General features: G+C 40.1%; 1 protein-coding gene across 9 annotated transcripts in view; it reads left to right on the top strand.

The window, feature by feature from the left end:
* OSBPL8 (oxysterol binding protein like 8) overlaps nt 1–21,642 on the top strand; it is a 151,663-nt gene extending 130,021 nt beyond the window's left edge. For 7 of the 9 annotated variants that reach the window (XM_075209565.1, XM_075209566.1, XM_075209569.1 and 4 more), the window contains 9 exons: nt 5,659–5,757; nt 5,841–5,938; nt 7,774–7,863; nt 8,868–9,004; nt 9,431–9,616; nt 12,864–13,017; nt 14,177–14,282; nt 16,704–16,809; nt 17,336–21,642. In XM_075209565.1, the coding sequence (XP_075065666.1) occupies nt 5,659–5,757; nt 5,841–5,938; nt 7,774–7,863; nt 8,868–9,004; nt 9,431–9,616; nt 12,864–13,017; nt 14,177–14,282; nt 16,704–16,809; nt 17,336–17,471 (1,112 nt within the window). In that variant the 3' untranslated portion in view covers nt 17,472–21,642. The remainder of the gene's footprint in view (nt 1–5,658; nt 5,758–5,840; nt 5,939–7,773; nt 7,864–8,867; nt 9,005–9,430; nt 9,617–12,863; nt 13,018–14,176; nt 14,283–16,703; nt 16,810–17,335) is intronic. The other 2 variants (XM_075209567.1, XM_075209573.1) reach the window with 1 other exon arrangement.
* Nucleotides 21,643–22,644: the final 1,002 nt, after the last annotated feature.

Below are 22,644 nucleotides of genomic sequence, written 5' to 3'. Positions count from 1 at the left end.
GGAATACAGCGGCGCTCACACTCGTAGCAGGTGAGTCGGACCGCTTCAAGAAATAAGTGCTTCTGGGCATACTTAAGCGATTCCAGCGCTGCTGGGTGGTCATTTTGCCAGGTCTTTATGGGACCCAGACAGCGGAGGCCAGCAGGGCGGGCAGAAACAGAAAGAAAGGGAGGAGTTGATACTCGATATCCCCATTCCTTCAAGGCTCTTTTCCCGTGCGCAGCTCTTGTCAGTTGGTGAGGGGAAACTGAAGAGACAGCGGTTTAACGGTTCTCTAGCCTCTGCGGACAGACTTTGAAACAGGCTTGTATTAAAAGATAATGGTCAGTGTGGAGGTTTATATCTGTTTTTGTGAATTATTTGTGGTAAAAATTTTCACAGACAGTACTTTAAAGGCTTTTGCATTGGTGAGGAGTGCCTATAGTGTGAGAGACTTTCTAGTTTAGGAGTCTCCAGTACTTATTATTCTCTCTGTTTGTCTGCCTTACTTTTAATAATAATTTTAAGAAGCAGGACAATGGCGGAGAAGGGGACAGCTAAAGGCAAGGGTCACTCTGTGCCTTCTGTAATGTATTATGCTTGTTCTAAATGTAACACAAAACTTACTGTTGGACACACAGACCGAAACGCCCTTTGCGCAGCTTGTACTGCGGACGCTTAGAGGCGAGACAGCTCAGCCCAGGAGGGGCCTTCTGCAGTGGTAGAACTGCCCTGGATGCAATCCTTTTCTTCGGCTGTAGAGAAACTGACGGCCATGATGCTGAGGGTAACAGAGGTACGTGAGAACACTACCCCACTTGCATGCAGTCAGTCTGACGAGAATGCTTCCACATCACAGGCAGGGTCTACCCACAGGGAAGATAGGTTAGTATATATTTCCCAGAGGGGTAAGAGAGCCATTACTGATGCAGTTCTGGACATAGATCAGCTTTCTGATCTCTCCTCAGCCGAGGAAGTAAGGTAGATATAGACCCGGAAGGGGAGGCTCTCTCTGATTCTGACTCAGTCTCCACGAGTGTGGATAGTCTTATTTTGGGAATCGGGCATACCTTAGGGTTGGCTGATCCGGAGCACTCAGCACCAAAAGGTATCTCTTTATTTAAAAGACCTAAGGCACAGTTAGCATTATTCCCGCATTCTGCAGAAATGTTGGAGATTATTTCTGAAGCTTGGCAGAAGCCAAATAAGCAGTTTATGATGCCGGGAAAGTTTAAGTCCCTTTATCCTCTGCCTCCTGAGGACACAGTAAAATGGGAGACTTTGCCTAGGGTGGACACTCCGGTAGCCCGGTTAGCTTCATCTTCGCCTATTCTTGTTCAAGAACGAATAGCCCCTTAAGGACTACACCGATAAGAAGTGTGATCTAGCTCTTCGCTCAGCGTATACCGCTTTAGGAAGTCTGTTTAGACCAAATATGACTGTAGCCTGGGCTAACAAAGCTGTTCAATTATGGATGGAGGCTTTGATTTAAAGGTCTTAATGATAACACTCCGCGTACAGAGCTCGTTAATTTAGCTGAGCACGTACTAGAAACTTCGGAGTATGTAGCGAACGCTGCCATGGATGCAGTATCAGTGAATGCCAAGGCCTCTGCTCTTATTGTAGCAGCTCGTCATAACCTATGATTTGGTCAGTGGATGCAGACGCTAAAAGAGCTTTAGAGAATTTACCCTTTGACGGATTAACTTTATTCGGGGCGGACCTCGAAAGTGTTATTCAGGAGACTACGGGGGGAAAGAGCACTTCTCTACCCACGGTCTCAAACAGGCCCCGTCAGGGTAGGTTTCGCTCCTTTCGAAATTTTTCCTGAGGGGGAGGTTCTTCTAGCAGGTGACAGTTCTCCGCTTCTAGGGCATCCGCTAATAGAAGCAGAGCAGGTAGAGGTGCAGCGAGGAGAGGTTCTGCTCGTCCAGCAGACAAGCCCTCCGTGTGACATAGGAATTGTGTCCCGGGGTTATGTCATAGATCTAGCCCACTTCCCCGTCACAGATTCTTCGTCACTCCTCTCCACTCTTGTCCCCTCAGACGTGTTGCACTTCAGGAAGCGATTCAAAAGCTTCTTACTGCGCAGGTAATAGTTCAGGTTCCTCCTCTAGAAAGGGGTCAAGTTTTTTATTCAAATCTCTTCCTGGTGCCAAAGCCAGATGCATCCTTCCGGCCCATCTCTTCAGTCACTAAACAAGCAGCTGAATATTCAGAAATTTCGCATGGAATCCCTTCGCTCTGTGATAGCAGGGGTAGAAAAAGGGGAGTTTTTGGCATCATTAGACATCAAGGATGCCTACCTGCATGTACCGATTTGGGAGGGACGCCAGAGTCTCCTTCGGTTCGCAGTAGGAGAGGCGCATTTTCAGTTCAGGGCTCTCCCCTTCGGCCTGGCTACCGCCCCCAGAGTCTTTACCAAGATCATGGCAGTCATGGCCAGTCTTTTGCGCCAGAAGGGTATAGCAATTATCCCTTATCTAGATGACCTCTTGTTGAAGGCACCGTCTGAGATTCTTCTATCCCAACAGATTCAGACTGTTATGCAGTTTCTTCAGAGTAACGGCTGGGTGTTGAATTTACCCAAGTCATCGCTAGTGCCAACTCAACAGATGCGCTTCTTGGGTCTGCTTTTCGATACTCAGTCTCTGAGAGTTTTTCTTCCAGCAGAAAGTCTTAGCTCTGCAGAATAGGACCAGGGCCATGCTATTGAAAAAGAGAGTTTCGGTACTCAGTTGCATGAAGCTTCTGTGGACAATGGTCTCGGTATTCGAAGCAGTTCCTTTTGCGCAGTTTCACTCCCGTCCACTTCAGGCAGAGATCTTGCGAAAGTGGTCAGGGTCTCAGAAGAATTTAGACAAACAGATTGTTCGTCTGTCCACGCCCACAAGGCTATCTCTTGTCTGGTGGACGTCCCGATCCAACTTGGAGAGAGGCCAATCCTTACAGACCTGGTCTTGGACTCTAGTCACAACAGACGCCAGTCTGTTGGGGTGGGGGGGGGAGTAACAGGAACCCTGAGGCTTCAGGGTCTCTGGTCCCCTCAGGAATCCATTCTTCCGATAAATATTCTAGATCTCAGAGCAGTGTACAATACTCTGATGGGAGCCCAGGAATTTCTAAGAGGAAAACCTCTTCAGATTTAGTCTGACAACTCCACCACGGTAGCGTACATAAATCATCAGGGGGGCACTCGCAGCGCGGCTTCCAATGCGAGAGGCCAGACGTATATTAGCATGGGCGGAACATCAGGTCCCCAAGATTTCAGCCATTCACATTTCGGGGGTGAGGAATTGGGAAGCAAACTTCCTCAGCAGACATACTCTTCATCCCGGGGAATGGGCTCTAAACAGTCAGGTATTCTCCCTACTGGTGGAGCGTTGGGGCCGTCCGGAAATAGATCTGATGGCGTCCAGTCTGAACCATCAGGTTTCGCGCTACGGCGCAAGAGCTCAAGACCCAGCGGCGGAAATAGTAGATGCCATGTCGGCCCCTTGGCAATACCGGATGGTGTACATTTTCCCGCCCATTCCAATGATTGCACGGGTGCTAAAGAAGGTGAAGAGGGAGAGAGTTCCCGCTATTCTAATAGCTCAATTTTGGCCACGCAGAGCGTGGTTCTCAGATCTACTATTAGCAGGGGCTCCTCCATTCCGGCTTCCCATTCAGGCAGATCTTCTGGTTCAGGGTCCATTCCTTTACCAAGGTTTAGATCAGCTGACTTTGACGGCCTGGCTATTGAAACGCTAATACTTAAAGCTAAGGGTTTCTCTCGGGATGTTTTAACCACAATAATTAGGGCCAGAAAGCCTTCTTCATCTTCCATATATTACAGAGTGTGGAAGACATATATTCCGTGGTGTGATTCTAAGGGATTTCATTCTTCAAGATTTAAGATTTCCCACGTTCTGGATTTTCTTCAGGAAGGTGTTCAGAAGGGTTTACGTCTGGGTTCCCTCAAGGGTCAGATATCCGGCCTTTCTGTCTATTTTTTAAGAAAAAGATTGCTGATTATTCAGACATCAAGACATTTTTACAGGGGGTATTGCGTATACAACCTCCTTTTTGCCATCCTGTCGAGCCCTGGGACCTCAATCTGGTTCTTCGTGCTCTTTCTAGGCCTCCGTTTGAACCTTTAGAGTCTATTGACTTACGGTATCTTACGTGGAAGACGGTATTTTTGCTGGCTATAGCTTCAGCTCGTAGAGTGTCTGAGCTCGGGGCGCTTCGCTGTGACCCTCCCTTTCTTATTTTTCATGCTGATAGGGCGGTCCTTCGTACCAAGCCATCTTTTGTTCCTAAGGTGGTTTTCCAGGTTCTTTTTAAATCGGGAAATTGTTGTCCCTGCGTTCCAACCGAAGAAAGACTCTTGAGAAGGGTCTATGCAGTACTTGGATGTGGTACGAGCTCTACGGAGTTATGTAGACCGTACATCTCATATCAGAAAGAACAGAGATCTTTTTATTTTATACGACGCCAATAAAAGAGGCTGGCCTGCTTCAAAGCAGTCAATTGCCCGGTGGATCACGTCCACGTTTCGTGAGGCTTACATTTCAGCTTCTCTAGCCGTTCCGCAGAACTTAAGGGCACATTCTACTAGGGCAGTGGGTGCCTCCTTGGCGGCTAGACATGGGGCGTCGGCGGAACAGTTGTGTAGAGCGGCGACCTGGTCTTCCGTACACACATTTACTAAATTTTATAGATTTTAAGGCTTTGCATCGCCTGATGCAAGCTTTGGTCGCAGGATTATGCGTGCAGCTGGTCCAGAGCATTCCCACCCTTGAGGAAGCTTTGGTATATCCCCAATGTCTCGCAGTGTCCCCCAATGGCAGGAAAGAGAAAATAAGATTTTTACTCACCGTAAAATCCATTTCTCTGACTCCATTGGGGGACACTGCACACCCTCCCTTGCTCTGTATATAGTTCTGTGTGTGAAAACTTTGGTTATGGCTCTTTATAAAACTTAGCAGTTAAAGTGACAAGACTCCTGAGCCCACTACTATACCCCCAATGTCTCGCAGTGTCCCCCAATGGAGTCAGAGAAATGGATTTTACGGTGAGTAAAAATCTTATTTTTTGAGCGCACATACAAAACAAACAAAAAAACAGTTCAAATAAAGCTACTGCAAAAAAGATAGCCAGCTAGGTATTCCTAGCACTTGGACTGACTGAAAGAACTATATCTAAAAGTGTATTTTATAATGAGTGTGTATAAGCATATATGGGTATAATGGGGACACGGTGGCATAGTGGTTAGCACTTCTGCCTCACTGTAATGGGGACATGAGTTCGATTTCTGACTATGGCCTTATCTGTGTAGATTTTGTATGTTCTCCACGTGTTTGTGTGGGTTTCCTCCGGGTGCTCTGGTTTCTCGCACACTTCAAAAATATACTAGTAGGTTAATTGGCTGCTATCAAATTGACACTAGTTCCTCTCTCTAGGTCTGTCTGTGTGTGTGTTAGGGAATTTAGACTGTAAGCTCTAGTGGGGCAGGGACTGATGTGAATGCGTTCTCTGTACAGCGCTGTGGAATTAGTGGCGCTATATAAATAAATGCTGATGATGATGATGCCTAACATATGTATATACTTTTGATGGCTGATAAGTATGCTCTCTTTCTATTATATGTATATTTAATATCTGCAATGATTTTAAGCATTCCTTGTTCTGTAGGCAATTCTCTGTCTGCTCTTCTGGAAGGAGAAGGGAGACTGACGTTCCTTAACAGAGGAGAGGACTATACAGTGACTATGCCATATGCTCACTGTAAAGGTAAAAATGCCACGAACTAATGTATTATGTCCTAGTGTAATGTGTGTTGGATGTACTACCATAGTGATTATGTATCTCCATAGGCATCTTGTATGGCACAATGACGCTAGAGCTAGGAGGAAATGTTACCATTATGTGTGAGAAAACTGGTTACAGCGCCGTTCTTGAGTTTAAATTAAAGGTATGTATACTTTTCTTTTCATAGACCTATAGTTTGCCACTTTATCAGGTACACCTGCCTCTCCAATGCTATTAGGCAGGTAGGTCCCAACTGAGCATGTGTGCACATTTTAGTGGGAGAATAGACATTGATTACAGTAGAGCAATGATCACCAAAATCTCAGTCATGAATGAACAGAAACACTGACATTGAAAATTCCCTACCATTTAAATAAAATCTAGCCAATGGCTGTTCTGTAGACAGACACATAGATAGAAGTAGACTGTAGATGCTGATATTACATGACCGTGAACTCTGCATAATGTTATAGCCTCCCCAGGTCTTAATCTAATAGATCATCTGTGAAATGAGATAAAACAATCTATTCCTTGTACAGATAAACCACCAGCTAATTTTCAATAACTACTGGACACATTAAAGTTATCCTATGCTGCACTTTCGACACTGTGTTCATGTCTATGTTCTCCCTCGGTTTGCATGGGTTTCCTCCAAGTGCTCTGTTTTTGTGTGTGAGACTTCTGGAATTTAAGCTATGCACCAATGGGGTGGGGATTGATCTGAATTATTCAATATTCTCTGGGAAATGCTGCATGATATGGTGGCATTTACAAATAAATGATGATAATAATGCCCTGACAAATTCAAACGACAACAATTGATGGAGCTAGTCATTGTTAGCTGGGTGTACCTGATAAAGTGGCCATGCAGTGTAGCTTTGCTGGGGAAATACACTTTTCTTAATTCTTCAATTTATTTTGAGTACATCTTCTTTATTTCTGCGGCCAAAATTAAAAACAAAAAATTGAATCTGTTAAGGATTACAAGGTACGTGTCCTGTTATCTGGAGATACAGTTAATACTGGCAAATATCTCAAGAAGAAGCAGTGCTTCTAACCAGTTGTTAGCACTTCCACATGGCAGTAATGCTTATATTATGTGCTCTATATGCATATATGACACTGGCTTACCTAGAATTGATGGACACCATCAATTATTTTATTACTCCCTATGCTCTAAATGCATGCTATATATTTTGCTTGCTGTAGTCCTATATCTGCATAAGTACATAAAAACTACTTTATAAAAAGTCTACGTCATGTATACTTTTTGGGGCTTGTACACACTGGCATTTTTCACTGCATCAAACATTTGTTCAATTTCCCCTTTATTGAACTTGAAGGGACATAGGCGCAGATTAAATTCAGTCCGCAGACACACATCAGTGTTTTTACTAAAATCTACGCTCATTTTCTCTCGCATCCCATAGAGATTTGAGGGTAAATGAGCAGAGATTTCTGTACTGTATTAGCCAGAAACGTGCTCTGATGGACATCAAGGCAATGTCTGCCAGCACCTCGTAGCCAATTGAATCTGAGCTATTGTGTCTAAACAGAACCAGAATTGTTTATCCATACAGATAAGCTGAGGATCTATATGTAGTGTGTCATATGGAGAGAAAAATGCTAATGTATAGTAGTCACAACATAATTTAATGATGCTTATCTGAACATTGCTTAAGCCCTAAAATGAGATGATGGGTATGCTACAGCTTTTAGCATCAATTACAAAGAAATAAGGCTATGGATATGGCAGTTATGTAACGTTAATGGTCTATCAATGCATGATGCAATATATTGGGTATGGCCTTCCAAGCTATGACCATGGGAAAATGTAAAGCTACTTTAAGAAAATCTAGTTTGGGCAGCTAAAACTCATCATTGTTGTACAGATTTAGAGATCATATTAAGCGCAATTTATTTTCCGAAGTTAAATCGCTTACATGTTTATTGCATTGTGACATTTTTACATTGTTTACTTGTAACTTTGCCTTGCAGCCGTTTCTTGGCAATGATGATTGTGTTAATCAAATATCAGGGAAGATTAAGCTGGGAAAGGAAGTTCTGGCAACATTGGAGGGTCACTGGGTAAGTGACAGCACCTTTAATAGCTTATCATAATTATTCAAAACTACGGGAGTCCATTAAATCATTTGCGGTTTGTTTAATATGCCAGCTTGTAGTGTGTTTTTTTTTGTAATTCTTGATTTGGTTGCCAGTCATGTGCTATGTGATTTTGTTTAATATGTGAACAGTATTACGTTGTCCACATGTGCTTTCCCTTATTGCATTCCTAACAAATCATTGTGGAAGTAGCACTTGCAACTCTGTTCATCTTTAGGCTGTCCTCAATGAGGACTCCTCATTGGACTCAGAAGAGGGTTACAGAATGTCATCATCTTTCTCTGTTCTATTTTCAAGATGTCCCAAGAGAGCTGTATACTTGTGTCGTGTATGCATTGTACTGTACACTGAAAATACAAATGGAAAATAAACATTACTATTTTTTTTGCCCTTAATTTCCACTCACCCATCAAAATGTTTTTCTCAATATTTAAAAAAAGAAAAAGCAGTATTTCAGCGTTCAACTTCAGGTTAATTGCTGTTTAAATGATGGTAAACTCTTAAACCAGAAATCCCTGTTTTTGTTTTGTCATCGCCTTCACCTCCTGAATGGATGCTGTAGTCCTCAAGTCTTTTTTTTGCGGGGCCAGTTTATCACGTGCTTTAACCATTAAAAGAGTGTCTTTAACATAAATATGTTCACTGAGAAGGGTGGTGGCGTTGGCACACCACATACATTCTGAGCAGATGCTGCAGATATAGAAGATACATTTTAATCTTTGAATTTGTGACAGTTCAACAAAAGTACAATTTTCCCCTTTGTGCAAAATCCATCCATTTACTTTTGAAAAAAAGAATAGAAGAAGCTCACTAGAGGTGCAACTTAACCTACTTTATAAGGAATGAGGATTGTTCTCAAATAAAAAGAATTGCACCTCAATTGAGTGCCCTGCATTTTATTTTAATATAATCATGCTAGTGCTAATATTTCCCAACATGTTTCATGGTATACCGGGGTTGTATTGTAGGACAGTGAGGTTTTTATTCATGACAAGAAGACAGATGTGTTGGAGACCTTCTGGAACCCTACATCTGAAATTAGACAGCGCAGATTACTGAGATGTACAGTGCAGCGTGACGAGCAAGGAGAGTTTGAATCTGAAAGGTAAATGAATTTCCTCATTGCATCTTCTTTTCATGACAATTTCCCAACAACTGATGGTGACGATGCCCTTCGGACTATTTTATATTGTAAAGGTGTGCAATTTTTTTTAAAAAAAAAAACCAAACTAAGAACACAATCATTTTTCGTATTTTGGGACCTCACTTTGTAGATCAGGCCTGTCCAACCTGCGGCCCTCCAGGTGTTGTGAAACTACAAGCCCCAGCATGCTTTGCTGGTAGACAACCAGTTGATAGCTGGAAGGGCATGCTGGGACTTGTAGTTTCACAACATCTGGAGGGCCGCAGGTTGGACAGGCCTGTTGTAGATGGTAATTTTAAAAGAACATAACTCACTGTTTTGTAATTCAGGAGGATAATAAAGCTCGATCTTTAGCAGTCTAGTTATTGACTTGTGTTACATTTCCAGGCTCTGGCAGCATGTTACAAGGGCAATCAATAACAAAGATCAGACAGAGGCCACACAGGAAAAGTTTGTTTTAGAAGAAGCCCAGAGGAAAGCTGCCAAAGACAGGAAAGCCAAAGGCGAAGAGTGGACCTGCAATCTCTTTGAACAGGATCCTATCACCGGGGAGTGGCATTACAAATATGCAGAGTAAGTTTGTCTGATCTATGTAACCATCTTCTGTTATTCACTTACTAGGTAAAAAGAAATACTAGAAAAAAAAGATTTCCAGTGTTCCCTACACTTGACACCATGGAAAGTCTGTTTTAAGTATTTGTCCTTATACATTTTTGTTCTGAAATGTTTTTTTTTCCAACATGAACCATGTTCCAATGCAAGGGGTGCAAATGAGTTTATTATTTTGCACATACGAAAAATACTGTCTTTATTCATGTAGGGTGCAAATACTTGATAGCTTTATTTTTACATGGACATTGAAAGTTGATCTAGGACATGCCCTATTCCAACTTTAAATCTATCCTCACATTTTAAATTTACCTCCCCCTCCAGTACAACATGGTTTTACTCATTTTTTTTTTGCCTTACTTTCATTAATAAATCAGGCCCTACATGTTAGTTTATATGTGTAGTATTTTCATCCATTGTTATATTGTTTTACTTGAAAACATAGTGATATACACATTATTACATAATATCAAGCATTAATGGTTAGTTATCCTATATTACTACACATATATTTACAATTAAGCTAGTTGTGTTACATTTAATGCTGTATGGAATTGTTACCGTAATATAAAATGGTGCATTTTTGTTGTAAACTTGCAACAAACCCACACTAGCTATACAGCCTATATGAAGTCTAGTTATAAGTTTGTATGCAGATTTTATATAGCATACTGATTATCCTGCAATATCTCTAATGTTTTCATATGTGCTGGGTTTTTTTTTAAATTAAGGATATGCTTCTATACACTATTTGTTTTAATAATTTAATATTGCTGCCTTAGAGTCAGTGATCAGTGATTAACCTCACACTACAGTTACCATCTGTATTCAGTCTGTATAGGCTGTAAGCTTAGTGTTCTCATGTGGGTTTGTTACAAGTGTGAATGCAGATTTATATATTGTAGTAATAGTTACACAGGAGATGAATAGGAGGGGAAAACTCTACCAGGAAACATGGCCACAGGATGATAACATCCAGCACTCTCTTATGAGTTCTTGTTACCCTCCACCTCTTGCACCTGCTTTGTGCGCGGCCTGAGCACTCTCTGCGATAAAGAAAGAAGCCTGGTTTACAAACACCTCAGCAATGACTTTTTACCACTTACTTTGCTGCGGTTTGTGTTCTGCTGCTTACCTCTCACTTCCTTTCACATGTGCTCATTTTATTTTTTCACAATGGTTTACTAATCTTTACACTCCTATCATTTATACTCTCAGTTAGCACTTACTCTCTGCTTAGCATTCAACTTATTCCCTCCTCTGCCCTGTACTGGCTGAATCAGCTACTGTCATACCTCTAATAATACATGTCTTATTATCTCTCACCACCCCTCCATGCACACCACATTTTTAACCTTCTTAGTACTTACCTCCTCCTCCCCTCTCTCTAACATCTCGGCTCCACCCTTCCCTTCAGTTCGTCCCCTGGCTGAAGTTTCAATGGCTCTGCTTCCTGCACCCTCATCACAGTCTAGCCTTCACTAACTGCAACTATACCCTCTCGCCCACATATTTCCGTCCCTGGTCCTCTTTCTCACCTAACTACTTTTCACCTAACCTTAACTCTTGCTGCTGTTCACAACCTTACCTTCAACCTATTTTGGGCCTGGGCTACCTGTGACTCTCCAGGTGTTGTGAACATGCAAGTCCCAGCATACCCTGCCAGCTCTCGGATAAGGAATTGGACCCTAGAGAGCCACAGGTTGACTGTCCAGACCTGACCTATTATAAAAAAAAGAATACCTCTTAACCCCACAGATACTCCTCTCTACTTTTGCCCACTATTTACTCCTAACCTGTCCACTCCCTCCTGTATTCTCACTGTCACCCCTTACTTCTCGATCACTCCTGCCTAGCTATCTCTCTGTCTATTACCACTCCTTCTCTACTTTTCTGCTGCCTCGGCTACCTTTTCCTAACATCTTCACTATCATCCCTCCACCATCCTATGTTCTATCTTATCACGCCAAAATTTCTTATCCACTACTCGTTTCCTCTACCTCCCTTCTCTCTGATGTCTAAGCTCTACCCTACCTTTCTGTACTTCCCCTGTCCGCAGCCTCAAATGTTCTGCTCACTGCACCCTCATTACTGCCTAGCCTGCTCTAACTTGATCGTCCCCATCACCCACATATCCCCTCCCTTGGCCTTTTTCTCACCAACCTCCTACTCTTAGCTGCTGGTGACATTTAACCATCCCCAGGCCTCATTCAATTCCAACGATCTGCTCACGTTTGTCCTTCAGCCACAAAACTTCACACCGACCTCATACCTCTAATTCCTCCAACCTCATTATCTCCCCTCCTCTTATCCACCTCCACTTTTTTTGTGCACTCTGGATGCTATATCTGTCTGCAACAAACTATCATCTATCCACATCCTATTCTTCTCTCACTCCTTCAGTCTACTTGCCATTACTGAAACTTGGATCCCTCCTTCTGATACAGGTTCATGGTTGCACTCTTATGAGGTCACTCATTCACCCACACTTTCCACCCCATTTACCGCCATGGTGGTGGAGTAGGTGTCCTACTGTCTCCTTATTGGTTCCTTAAGTGTTATCTCTGCCGTACCTTCCGTCTACTTCCTATCCACCTCTGAGTCTCTGTCATTCATCACTCCATCTCCCAAAACCTCGGCAACGTTCCAACGTATGGACTTGACCCTATCCTATTCTGCTACTGTCTTTGCCATCTCCCTCCCTCTAGACTGTAAGCTCTAACAGCAGGGTCCTCTCTCTGCTTTTTCTCATGTTTGTATCTCCTTTGTCTATCTGGAATGTACTTGTTATGTTTTAATTTTTATTTGTGTGATTTTCATGTTTAATTTGTACTTATGGAATTTGTACTCCTATTTGCTACTTATGATTGCAGTTTTATGATTTATACGTGTAATTTGTACTTAAATAATTTGTTATGTTCAATTTGTGTGATTTGTATATCAATTGTTTGGCACTGCAGAATTTGTGGCGCCTTACAAATAAATAACTAGGATGGTATTTTATTTTGTGCATGAGATACAATCCTTTACTGCATTTTATTTCATAGTTGTTGGCCAAAAATATAAGCTGTCATTTAGGTGCGTGAAAATGTTACACACCATAGAAAAGTAATATGCAAATTTTTCTCATTATTGCAAATAAGTGTTACATTCCTAATACGAGTTTGGTGCTTGTTTGCTTACTTAGCTGTAATATGTTAATCTGTTGCAGTACACGACCATGGGACCCCCTAAACGATCTGATTCAGTTTGAAAAAGAAGGTGCCATCCAGACAAAAGTCAGGCATAGGACTCCAATGGTACGTTCGGGGAGTGTAATTAGTCTCAGTAACCAAGGGGCAAGGCGGGACAAATGCAGTTATCAGGTAGGTCTGGAAAACCCACAATGGCTTTCCTATAGTCTGTGTCCTATCGAGATCCAGGACGCATGTGTGTGTGATGTCGGCTTAAAACTACTAATATTTGGCAGTAAGTCTTAGAAATCTTACTATGTATATGTGTGTGTTTCTCTGATTTAGTGTAAATTAAAGTGCACTAAAGCCTTGTTCACCTCTGACAAATATACTGTGGGCTGTGCACCTGTCAGGGAAAGATTCAGTTCTGCAGGAGGCTATATACTGTCTCTCAAACACTGAAGTATGCCGGGTTTTTTCTAACAATTGCTACTAACATTATAAGCTGGCTTCTTCTGATAATCTGTTTATCATAAGTATGATTGTACTATTTGCATGATTAGCAACCTTCATAGTAGTGGAACACTGGAAGAAGCCAGTTCCGTTGTTCTATGGATATTTTGTATTGAATGTGATCAAAGTAATTTACACACATTTACAGCTCCAGTCTGTCCTAGTTGTTGCCACTGGAAGCTTTCTGTGTAACGTGATCTTTAAATTTTATAGGTTTTAAATCTATACTTCTAGCTGTGATGTCCGATCACATTTCAGTACACTCCTGAATGATCCCATACCAAGTAGTGCACATTTATAAAGTTGAGCTCCCAAAACAAGGTTACATATTATAGAACAGAAACATTGTCCTGTTTGTCTGAAAGTCTTTAATAGGGAGCTGCTGTTCATCTTGATGATCTTGTAGTAAGTTGAACATAGTAGTGGTCCTTCAGAGGAACTCTGGGTGCTTTGGTAAATCCAGCACTGCTCACCAGGATAGTATACAGGAGACCTGTATACTGCTCACCAGGATAGTATACAGGAGACCTGTATACTGCTCACCAGGATAGTATACAGGAGACCTGTATACTGCTCACCAGGATAGTATACAGGAGACCTGTATACTGCTCACCAGGATAGCAGTATACAGGAGACCTGTATAACCACATTTGCGGTAATATCCTTTCTATACGATAACATATTTTTAGATGTTAATAAGCAAATTACTTTCTTACTTGAACTTGTCACAAATTCTTTTCAGGGTCATGAAGCCCATTGCGTTTGTGCTGACATTTATTCTACTGTAAGTGCTTTATGTTTACTGCAGATTGACCTAAAAAAATTGTTTGACTTTCAGGTCTGTGTACCAAAGCTAAAACACAAGGTGAGTGGGCAACAGAAGAAAGGAGAAAGCGGGTGCTCCTCCCCAGAGCTGGATAACCAAGACTCTTCTGGGAGTGAAGGTAACATTTCATGCACAAAGAAACTTCTACCATCTTAAAAAAAAAAAAATGTTGTACAGACATCCACTTGTTTGATACTATACTGCAGACTGAAACACCTATTAACAGTGGAAATATTCTGCAAGACAATAGAATTTAGTTTTGGGTGGAATATCTGAGGTTATATCCCATCCCATTATTTCTCTGAGGTCTGGTGTTCAGGAGGTTTGGCAGGTTGCCTGAAGTCTTTTACATGCTGGCACGTGTGAATAACATGATGCCTGATCACATAGGCAGAATTGAGGAGAGCACGGCAGGCACCATGGGACCATTCACACTGCTGTTGACGCGACCCTTTTCAGGCAGGAGGTCATCTAATATTCAGAGGCTATGTGCAGGAGCTCAATTCTAGTGTGTAAATAAAAAAACATGATGTGCATGATGGTTTCTTTAAAATATTTTGTAATGATTGTATGTCACTTCATTCTGGCAAAAGTAATACACAATGAGCAACAAATGATCAGTAAAGTATAGACTTAAATATCCATAAACATTGTACTTCATTACTATTATTATCGTTTATTTATGAGGTGCCATAACGGGTCCACAGCGCCGTACATAGAGCATGGGACAACAGTACAGGGTAACAGTACACTGCATACAGGCACAATGCCTAAAAAGGGTTTAATTATAAACCATTAACTGATCTGCGCCACCCTCCTTTTGATGTCAGAACAGCTTTGTTTCACAGATATACTCTATCACCATCCTTTTCTCAGTAACAGAAGGAGTGCAGGGCACTTACTGATCAGATGACAGTGACGCTTTCTGAGCGACCCAACTTTAAAACCCAGTGTCGACAGCTTGTGAGATTGGACAAGATCCTTTTTCACTCTGTCAGTATGTGTCCCATGCACCCAAAACTACATTGTAAGCTTTATTAGTCAGGGAATTGTGCATGGACACATCTGGAACTTTATTGATGATAAATAAGTAATCAAAAAACAAAATCAATAGAAAAAGTATGGAAAGTGAGAGGAACACTGTGGAAGGGAGGTAGAGAAGGGTTTGTAGCTAGATTACCTGCATTAGCATTCTGTATGCTGCCATTAGCCAGAGTAAATAAATGTGTATATATACTCAAATATTAAACATAAGAACCCATTCACATTTACAGTATGCATTATCAGGGCCCCATACTTTATCAGACTTATTGGCCAGCTCTGTTTATCATATACTATTGTTTTTTTTATAGTACATGGATCAGAATAAACATCTCTTGTTAGATAAAAAGATATAGTAATGTTTCAGCATAACTATGTTCTCATGACATTGTATGTGCTTTCAGTTTATACAACACATTATTATTCTTTATGTAGCACCAACATATTCAGCAGCGTTGTTCAATTTGGGAAAAACTAGTTGAAGATGCAATGATTATTAAATGCAGTATCAAACAAAATGGGACACGAGAGCTACAATCTGAAGGACATAAGGGAAATGAAACATAAGGTAGAAGTGGACCAGCCATGTGTGATCACATAGATGAACTTTAGTTCAGAAAACATTATGTAACATAGTCATCCAGCTGGTTTCTATGCAAGCACAGATGTCAGGAGCTTTGAAGACAAAAGGGACAATTTAAGGTACAACACAGGCTGATCCTGATCCTTGGCCCAAGAGCTCAGCGAGCAGTGTTCAGTTTGACCACACATGACAGTAGTTTAATTGGAAGTGATTTACTAGTTTACTAGTTTCGTACTTTCTTTCCTGGCTATTAACAGGATCAGAAGGTAACCGCAGATACAGACCAATAGCTGTAAGTTATTTTCTAACATTCCGGATGATGACCAAATCGAAATCCCATTATTGTTTTGGCGCCACGCACTGCACTATCAAATCGTGTACTGTCACATTAACTTTTGTTCTCTATATACATTGCATTTTCCTTATGTGAAGGTAGTTAGGATTTCCTCTGCTCTGTAGAATTATTACCACAGCTGGGATAGATCTGTCTTCATCTGATAAACCATTTTGTAATACTTTCTGCTCCATCACATAGCTTTCTTGCCTTCTCCTTTAGAATGTAAGCTCCTGTTTCACTGCATCTCTGAGTAATAATTTCTCATATGGCTGCAGAATATGATGGTGCTTTTTAAAAAATGAATACCAATAATCCACTTTAGGAGATTAGAGAGTTTCAGTTATAAAGGTTGAAATTGTAGAAGTGATGTGAGTCAGTATATATTACTCCTTCACTTTTACAGATATGAAGTATCATCCCATGCATGAACTTTAACAATAAGTGTTTACAGTCTTGTGTTTAGGTTTGCATACACAGGCCATATCAAATACAGTAGCAAAACAACATCATCCTTGGTCTTGTTTGCAAATAAAGCTACATGTGTTCCAAGATTGTAAGTGTATTCACTGCTTTTTCAGCACAACTAAGAACTCACAGTACTAGAAGCAGAAAGAAGGTGACAGACCACGGGGAACTACAAAGTGCCATTGAATCCATCAAAAGAACCCAAGAAGAAATCAACAGGTGACTGTTTCTTGTTCAGTTTGTTTCTTCTTCTTTACTATTAAATATATTTTGCTTTTACTTAGTCTTTTATTTATTAACAGTTATTCATATAATGCCTATATATTACAAAGAGCTTTGCAGAGAATCAGTCAATTTGCATCAGTCCCAGCCCCAGAGGAGCTTACGATCTATATTTACTATACACACACTAGGGTTATTTGTGTCGGAAGCCAATTAGCCTATCAGTATGTCTTTGAAGGTGAAGAAACCAGAGGAGAACCCTCTGGCAAGCACTGGAGCCTTGCAAATAACACACAATTGATTCATCAATATTCTTTGTAATGACATTTGAACATATCTTCAGTACAACTTTATTTATATTTTGGTAGGGTTATTATTTTTCCAGCCTATGCTTGGAATGTATTGTATACTTTTGGTTCATTTAGTGTCTTTCATATTGTCAGCTCATGTGCTCTTTTGTACTGTACATTGCAGCGAAATAGACAAATTTCAATAACTCCCAATTTCCTTCTTTCTTTTGTAGGAACATCATCGCCCTCCGTAATCGTGTAAATACAAATGCCTCAAACGGAGATAACAATTTTCTTCAGCAAAGAGACTATTGTATTATCTTCTTTCTGATTTTACTCCAGATTGCCATTAACTACATGTTCAAGTGATAAAAAAAAGTTGCATATGGAAATATGTCATGTCTGAAACTGTCACTGTTGGATTGGGACCACTTTTAGCCTTGTAGGCATTTTCAGTGCATTTGGACTTTTGGGTGTAAAATTATTCTCCAGTCTGAAATGGTGGCCCTAGACTCTGGAGACATTATCAACTTGTAATGATCACCGCATCACTAGTAACTCAAGTGTGAAAGTGCCAGCTCTATATACCTAGCTATCGCTGTGTATTAAATGTTGAAATATTTACATAAGTAATGCTATAGTTTTACAAATGTCTATATACATTTATGTATGGAATTGACTGTCCTCTGTAGATCTCAACACTGAAGATATACATTGCTTGAACTGAGAATAGCTTGCAAAATTCAGTTTTGAAATAAGAGTGTGCAAAGCAAAGGTCTAGTCAATTCAGAGACGTCGTAAATGTCACACACTGACCAAATATGTTCTTAAATCAATCCTTTTATTTGTACAACCATATTTGTAAAGGACTGCTGGTGCCAGGTGACTCATTCCATAGCTAGTAGATGTTTCCAGCAGGTTTGTCTACTTAATTCAAGCTAGCATGGCAACATATCAGCTTGAGACAGGGATAGCAACATCAAATGTTGGCATGTCACATATAAAATTATTATGTCACATATTAATAAATTATTATTATTGCCGTAGAAGCAAACTATTTCTAGTACCTGTGGAAGGTAATGAACATAACATTACTTACAGTATTTGAGTATGGATTGCACAATGTTCACATCTTTTTTTCCTCCCTTTTATCTCGCTGTCGATTGCAGAGATTAAAGATATGGACCAGATTAATTTTCCCGATAAATACATAGTTTTCCTTGTTACTGGATGTAGACAATTGTAGAAGCTACCATATTAATCGGAAAATGATTGGGTGGGTCAGTAGAACTGCAGTGTTTATGCATTATTAAACAGAAGCTGTCATTTGGGCTACCAGACAGGTAGGTGTTTTGCAAAGACCATTGATATTGCATTGCAAGCAAAATGCAACACAAGTATCCTGCCAGTAAAATACGCCAGCTAGGGATTGGAGTGCAAGAAAATGATGCAGACCTAACATACCACCGCTAAACTCGCACAGTGCTCCGTTTGGAACACAGTATGAGTGGCTTCTGCAAAGGCGGTCACCTGAACTACAGTAGTGCTTAACAGACTACAAAAAATATTGTTACACTCTTCTGTTTTGTGGAATGAGGCACCTGCTATCTGTAGCAACAGCTTTGTGGTATTTTCAGTGCTGTTTTTCAATATTCTACCTATATAACATTTAGACCATGTATAGACCCATATTCATCATCTAATCCCCAGAGATGATGGAGCTTTCATCGTTTTCCACTTCATCAGTTAGATTAGTAGCATATATTTGGTAGCATTGTATTTCAAGAGAAATAATAGATTTACAGTTTAAGATTGTTGTACCTGACATCTAAATCATGGTCAAGATTCTTGACATATTTAATACAGCCTACCCAGCTGATGGCATGTAAAGAAATATAAAAGATGGAATACTTCAGTTTTGGCTACAAAACAACCTATTTTGGTGGGCTGCTGGTACAATATTGGTATTGTGGAAACTTTATCTGCAGAATATTTTGCAGCCTGGACTATTACAATAATGACTATGTATGTTACACGCTTACTTCAGTTTGTAGTAAACACGTCGGTGATACATGATGATCTAATGTTACTATCTAAACACAGTGACAGCTTTAGATATATTTGCCAAAATGAAATGGACAAGAAACAAAGGCAAATAATGACAACTCTTCCTGCCAAAGCAGTCCGAACATTCCTTATATACAGCTTCCATCCTTACATTACAAAAGGCGATGCTTCCACCGTGTGGAGAACTATGGGATTGCTGTATGTGTCTCTTGTGTCATACCAAATTTAATAGTGTAAACTATATGATTGTGTAAAATACCAACAATTTATCTGTCATGGAATATCTGTATACAATACCCTCAATTTTATTTTACTTTTTAGACGTTAAGTTATAGGACAGATGTATTTATATTTAAATGTTAATAATCTATATGAAGAAAGAAACAAAAATTGTATCTTCCTGTTTTCCTTGCTAAAGATATAATTAATGTAAGAAATCTCTTGTATGTATTTGTCTCATAATTGACTTTTGTTTATGATTAGTGGCTCCACGTTAAAGCCATTTTTATGTGACCTCATCAGTGCAAAAGGGATGAATGACACTACTCTGTAGCGTGCACTGAAGAGGTTAAACATTTAAACATGTAGTGTCTTCAGATTTCACAACGCAATTAAGAATTGTAAAGTGAATTGTGTAGGTAGAAAGATGTTTTCCTTCTTGTACAGAAAAACACCATCAAATGGTGATAATTACAATCTATACAGTGCACTCCAAAAATGTCTTTTTAAATGTAAATTGTATATTGGATTTTTGAAATGATATAGAAATGTGTTAGCAATATATAAACATAGTACATGTTACTCGTTAATTCCTTCTTGCACTGGAGTTCCACACCAGGCAGCATATTCATTTCTATTACACATAAACAATATAGGGCAGATGAGAATATTTGTAAAATGAGTGTTGTCCATACAGAGGAGAACCACTTCTTAATGTAAACACTTCCACACTTCATGTAACCTTCTATGGGCATGGAGAAAGTTATTTCATGTAGTTATTAGACAAGCGTTTGTTGCAAGTAACCTTGTTCCATTACACTCAGTTACATTAAGTACAATCAGTTCAATTATTGACACGTGTCATGGGTCTGAGCATTATTGTCATGCTGTCTGTTAACCCAGGAACTTGGCTGATCACTAAATTGCACTGCTTCCAGCATTATTTCATCAAGTCCAGTTGTAACATTGCTTCACATGTTCTCTCCTTGTACACTAGAGGGTGCTTGAAATGCCTTGTTATTTTGAAGAGATAAACAAACAAGACTGTTTGTCCCATTAGTGCCAGATCAAGTATCTCCTATTGTAAGTTGCCCCATCTGGCACGTTAAGGAGTAGAATACAGTAGCAGTGTTGTCATTTTTCTGTAGCTCATGTATGTCCTACACTTGCACTTTTTGGATAAGACTGAAAGCCCATGAGCTGTCTGAACATAGCTAACTGTGCCTTTTTAATAAACAAGTGGGTAGAGGTGTTTGGGTTTGTGCCATATACATGTGATAGCAGGTTTCAAGCCCATGCTCTTACTTTTCTAAGAGGATTTGCAATACTTGGTGAGATATTTACCTCCTTCACTCTTGAAGGGTAAGCTGTATGCAGCCTTTCACGTTAATCTGCTTCTTTCTCATTGGGTGGCCTGCTGCAGAGGTGCTGGATGAGCAGCAGGGTCAGAGGGGGCCCGAGATGTTATAATATCGTTGCATTTTTGTTCACGTATTGGGTGTATATACAACAAAGTCATTACAATTTGTGGCATATCCTTAATAGCCATAGCAACAAGCAGTGACCTCTGACACAAAAGTTTGACTTCATTTTTTTTGTATTTCACAGCTTTTAAATATAAAAACTTCAAGTAAACTGTAAATTGTGTCTTCTATATCCTGAGTTATTCACAGTGGCTACCACACATGGCTCTCTACTCTGAAGAGGTCGGGTTCAGTTTGACCGAAGATTTATTTTACTTGTCCTACTTTTTGTCTCTTCTATTTACAAAAACCTTGTAAACTGGACTCCTGTATTTTTTATGCACGCCTGTTATTTTACCATCAATGCTTGTTTTTTGTACTGTTACATTTTTAAACAACTAATAGACTGTTATTAAGACCAGTGTTATGTATTGACGGAGAGCCAGAACCCATGACAAAATGAATGTGAATAAAACTTAATAGAAGATGACAAAAAACAGGCAGAAATATTTATATAAAACTACGGTTTATTTTATTATTTTGTATGTTGAGCCTCTGAGCAGGATTACTGATGTATCTTAGCATAATTGTGCACACATCATTTTTAGGAGAATTGTAAAGTGTCAATGAGCTAGGATTGAACAAAGTCAAAGAATGAAAAGTCCTGTCTTTTGAAGCATGTACATGTTTATGCGTGTTTTAACATCTTGTCCAATGGCTTTTTGAAAATTTGAAGCACTACAACTGGTCAGTAGTTTTGTATTTTCAATTAGAATAAAAATGTGATCATACAGTATGTCTCGTCTGTTTTTGCATGCACTGAAACAAACTACAGAATGACATGGGATACATTGCATTGTAACATGAACATCCATATGTTTATACATTTTAAAACTTTGAAAGCTATAATGCAACGGTGGGCAAAAGGTGTCCCACTAAGCTTTCGCTTGGGCCCCCCAGCAGGCTACTCCTGATCTGATTAGAACGGGGCTGAGGACTTCCACATCATGTGATCTCCTTTGCACAATGCAGGGAGGTCATGCAGAATACCTGGTGAAGGAGGGAGTACACTGCACACTCCCTCCTTCCTCTAGATGGCCTCTTTGAAGGCTGGAGAGCGACTTATGTGGCCCTCCAGCTACTTCCTGCTGCCCATCACTGCTATGGTGAATTTTGTCATTAAATACCCAATTTCTAATGTGTATAAATTTGCTTTATTAGAAACACATGTTCTAGCTCTTTGATGTAAAACAGTAAGTAATATTTTCTAACATTACCCCTGAGCTACTCATGACATTAACAGTTTGTGCTCTAATGTTGTGTTAATGATCAACTTCTGGAAATCATTCTCTCCAGAACGTCAAAAAAATATTAAAGTAGAGGTAAGCTGAAAATTAAAATTGAGAAGATAACCTCAATTTAACAGATGATTGTACTGATTTACGTCAGTTCTAAACGGTCTTTGAGAGAAACTATCATTGCACCCATTCAGAAAGGTGGTTATGTGCTAAACATGACATACATGCCAGAGTAAATATATATTAAACTGTGTTGTCTGTTGGATCTTCACTGAAATATGACAGTGCCCAGATCTAGCAAGAAGCTTTTGTAGCATTCATGAAACATTTAGACACTAAAGTTGTTGCATAGATAAACTTACCAGGGTCTTTAAAAACTACTGAGAGCCTAGAAATAGCACATGCCATTGTGATCTACTACATTTTATGCACATTATGACAAGGCCTTCAGATGCATTCAGATTCAAGAAAACACAACACAGGGTAACCTACCAC

Source organism: Mixophyes fleayi, chromosome 4 (assembly GCF_038048845.1).
Source record: "Mixophyes fleayi isolate aMixFle1 chromosome 4, aMixFle1.hap1, whole genome shotgun sequence".
NCBI lineage: Eukaryota > Metazoa > Chordata > Amphibia > Anura > Limnodynastidae > Mixophyes > Mixophyes fleayi.
This window is presented reverse-complemented; position numbering and strand designations above follow the sequence as displayed.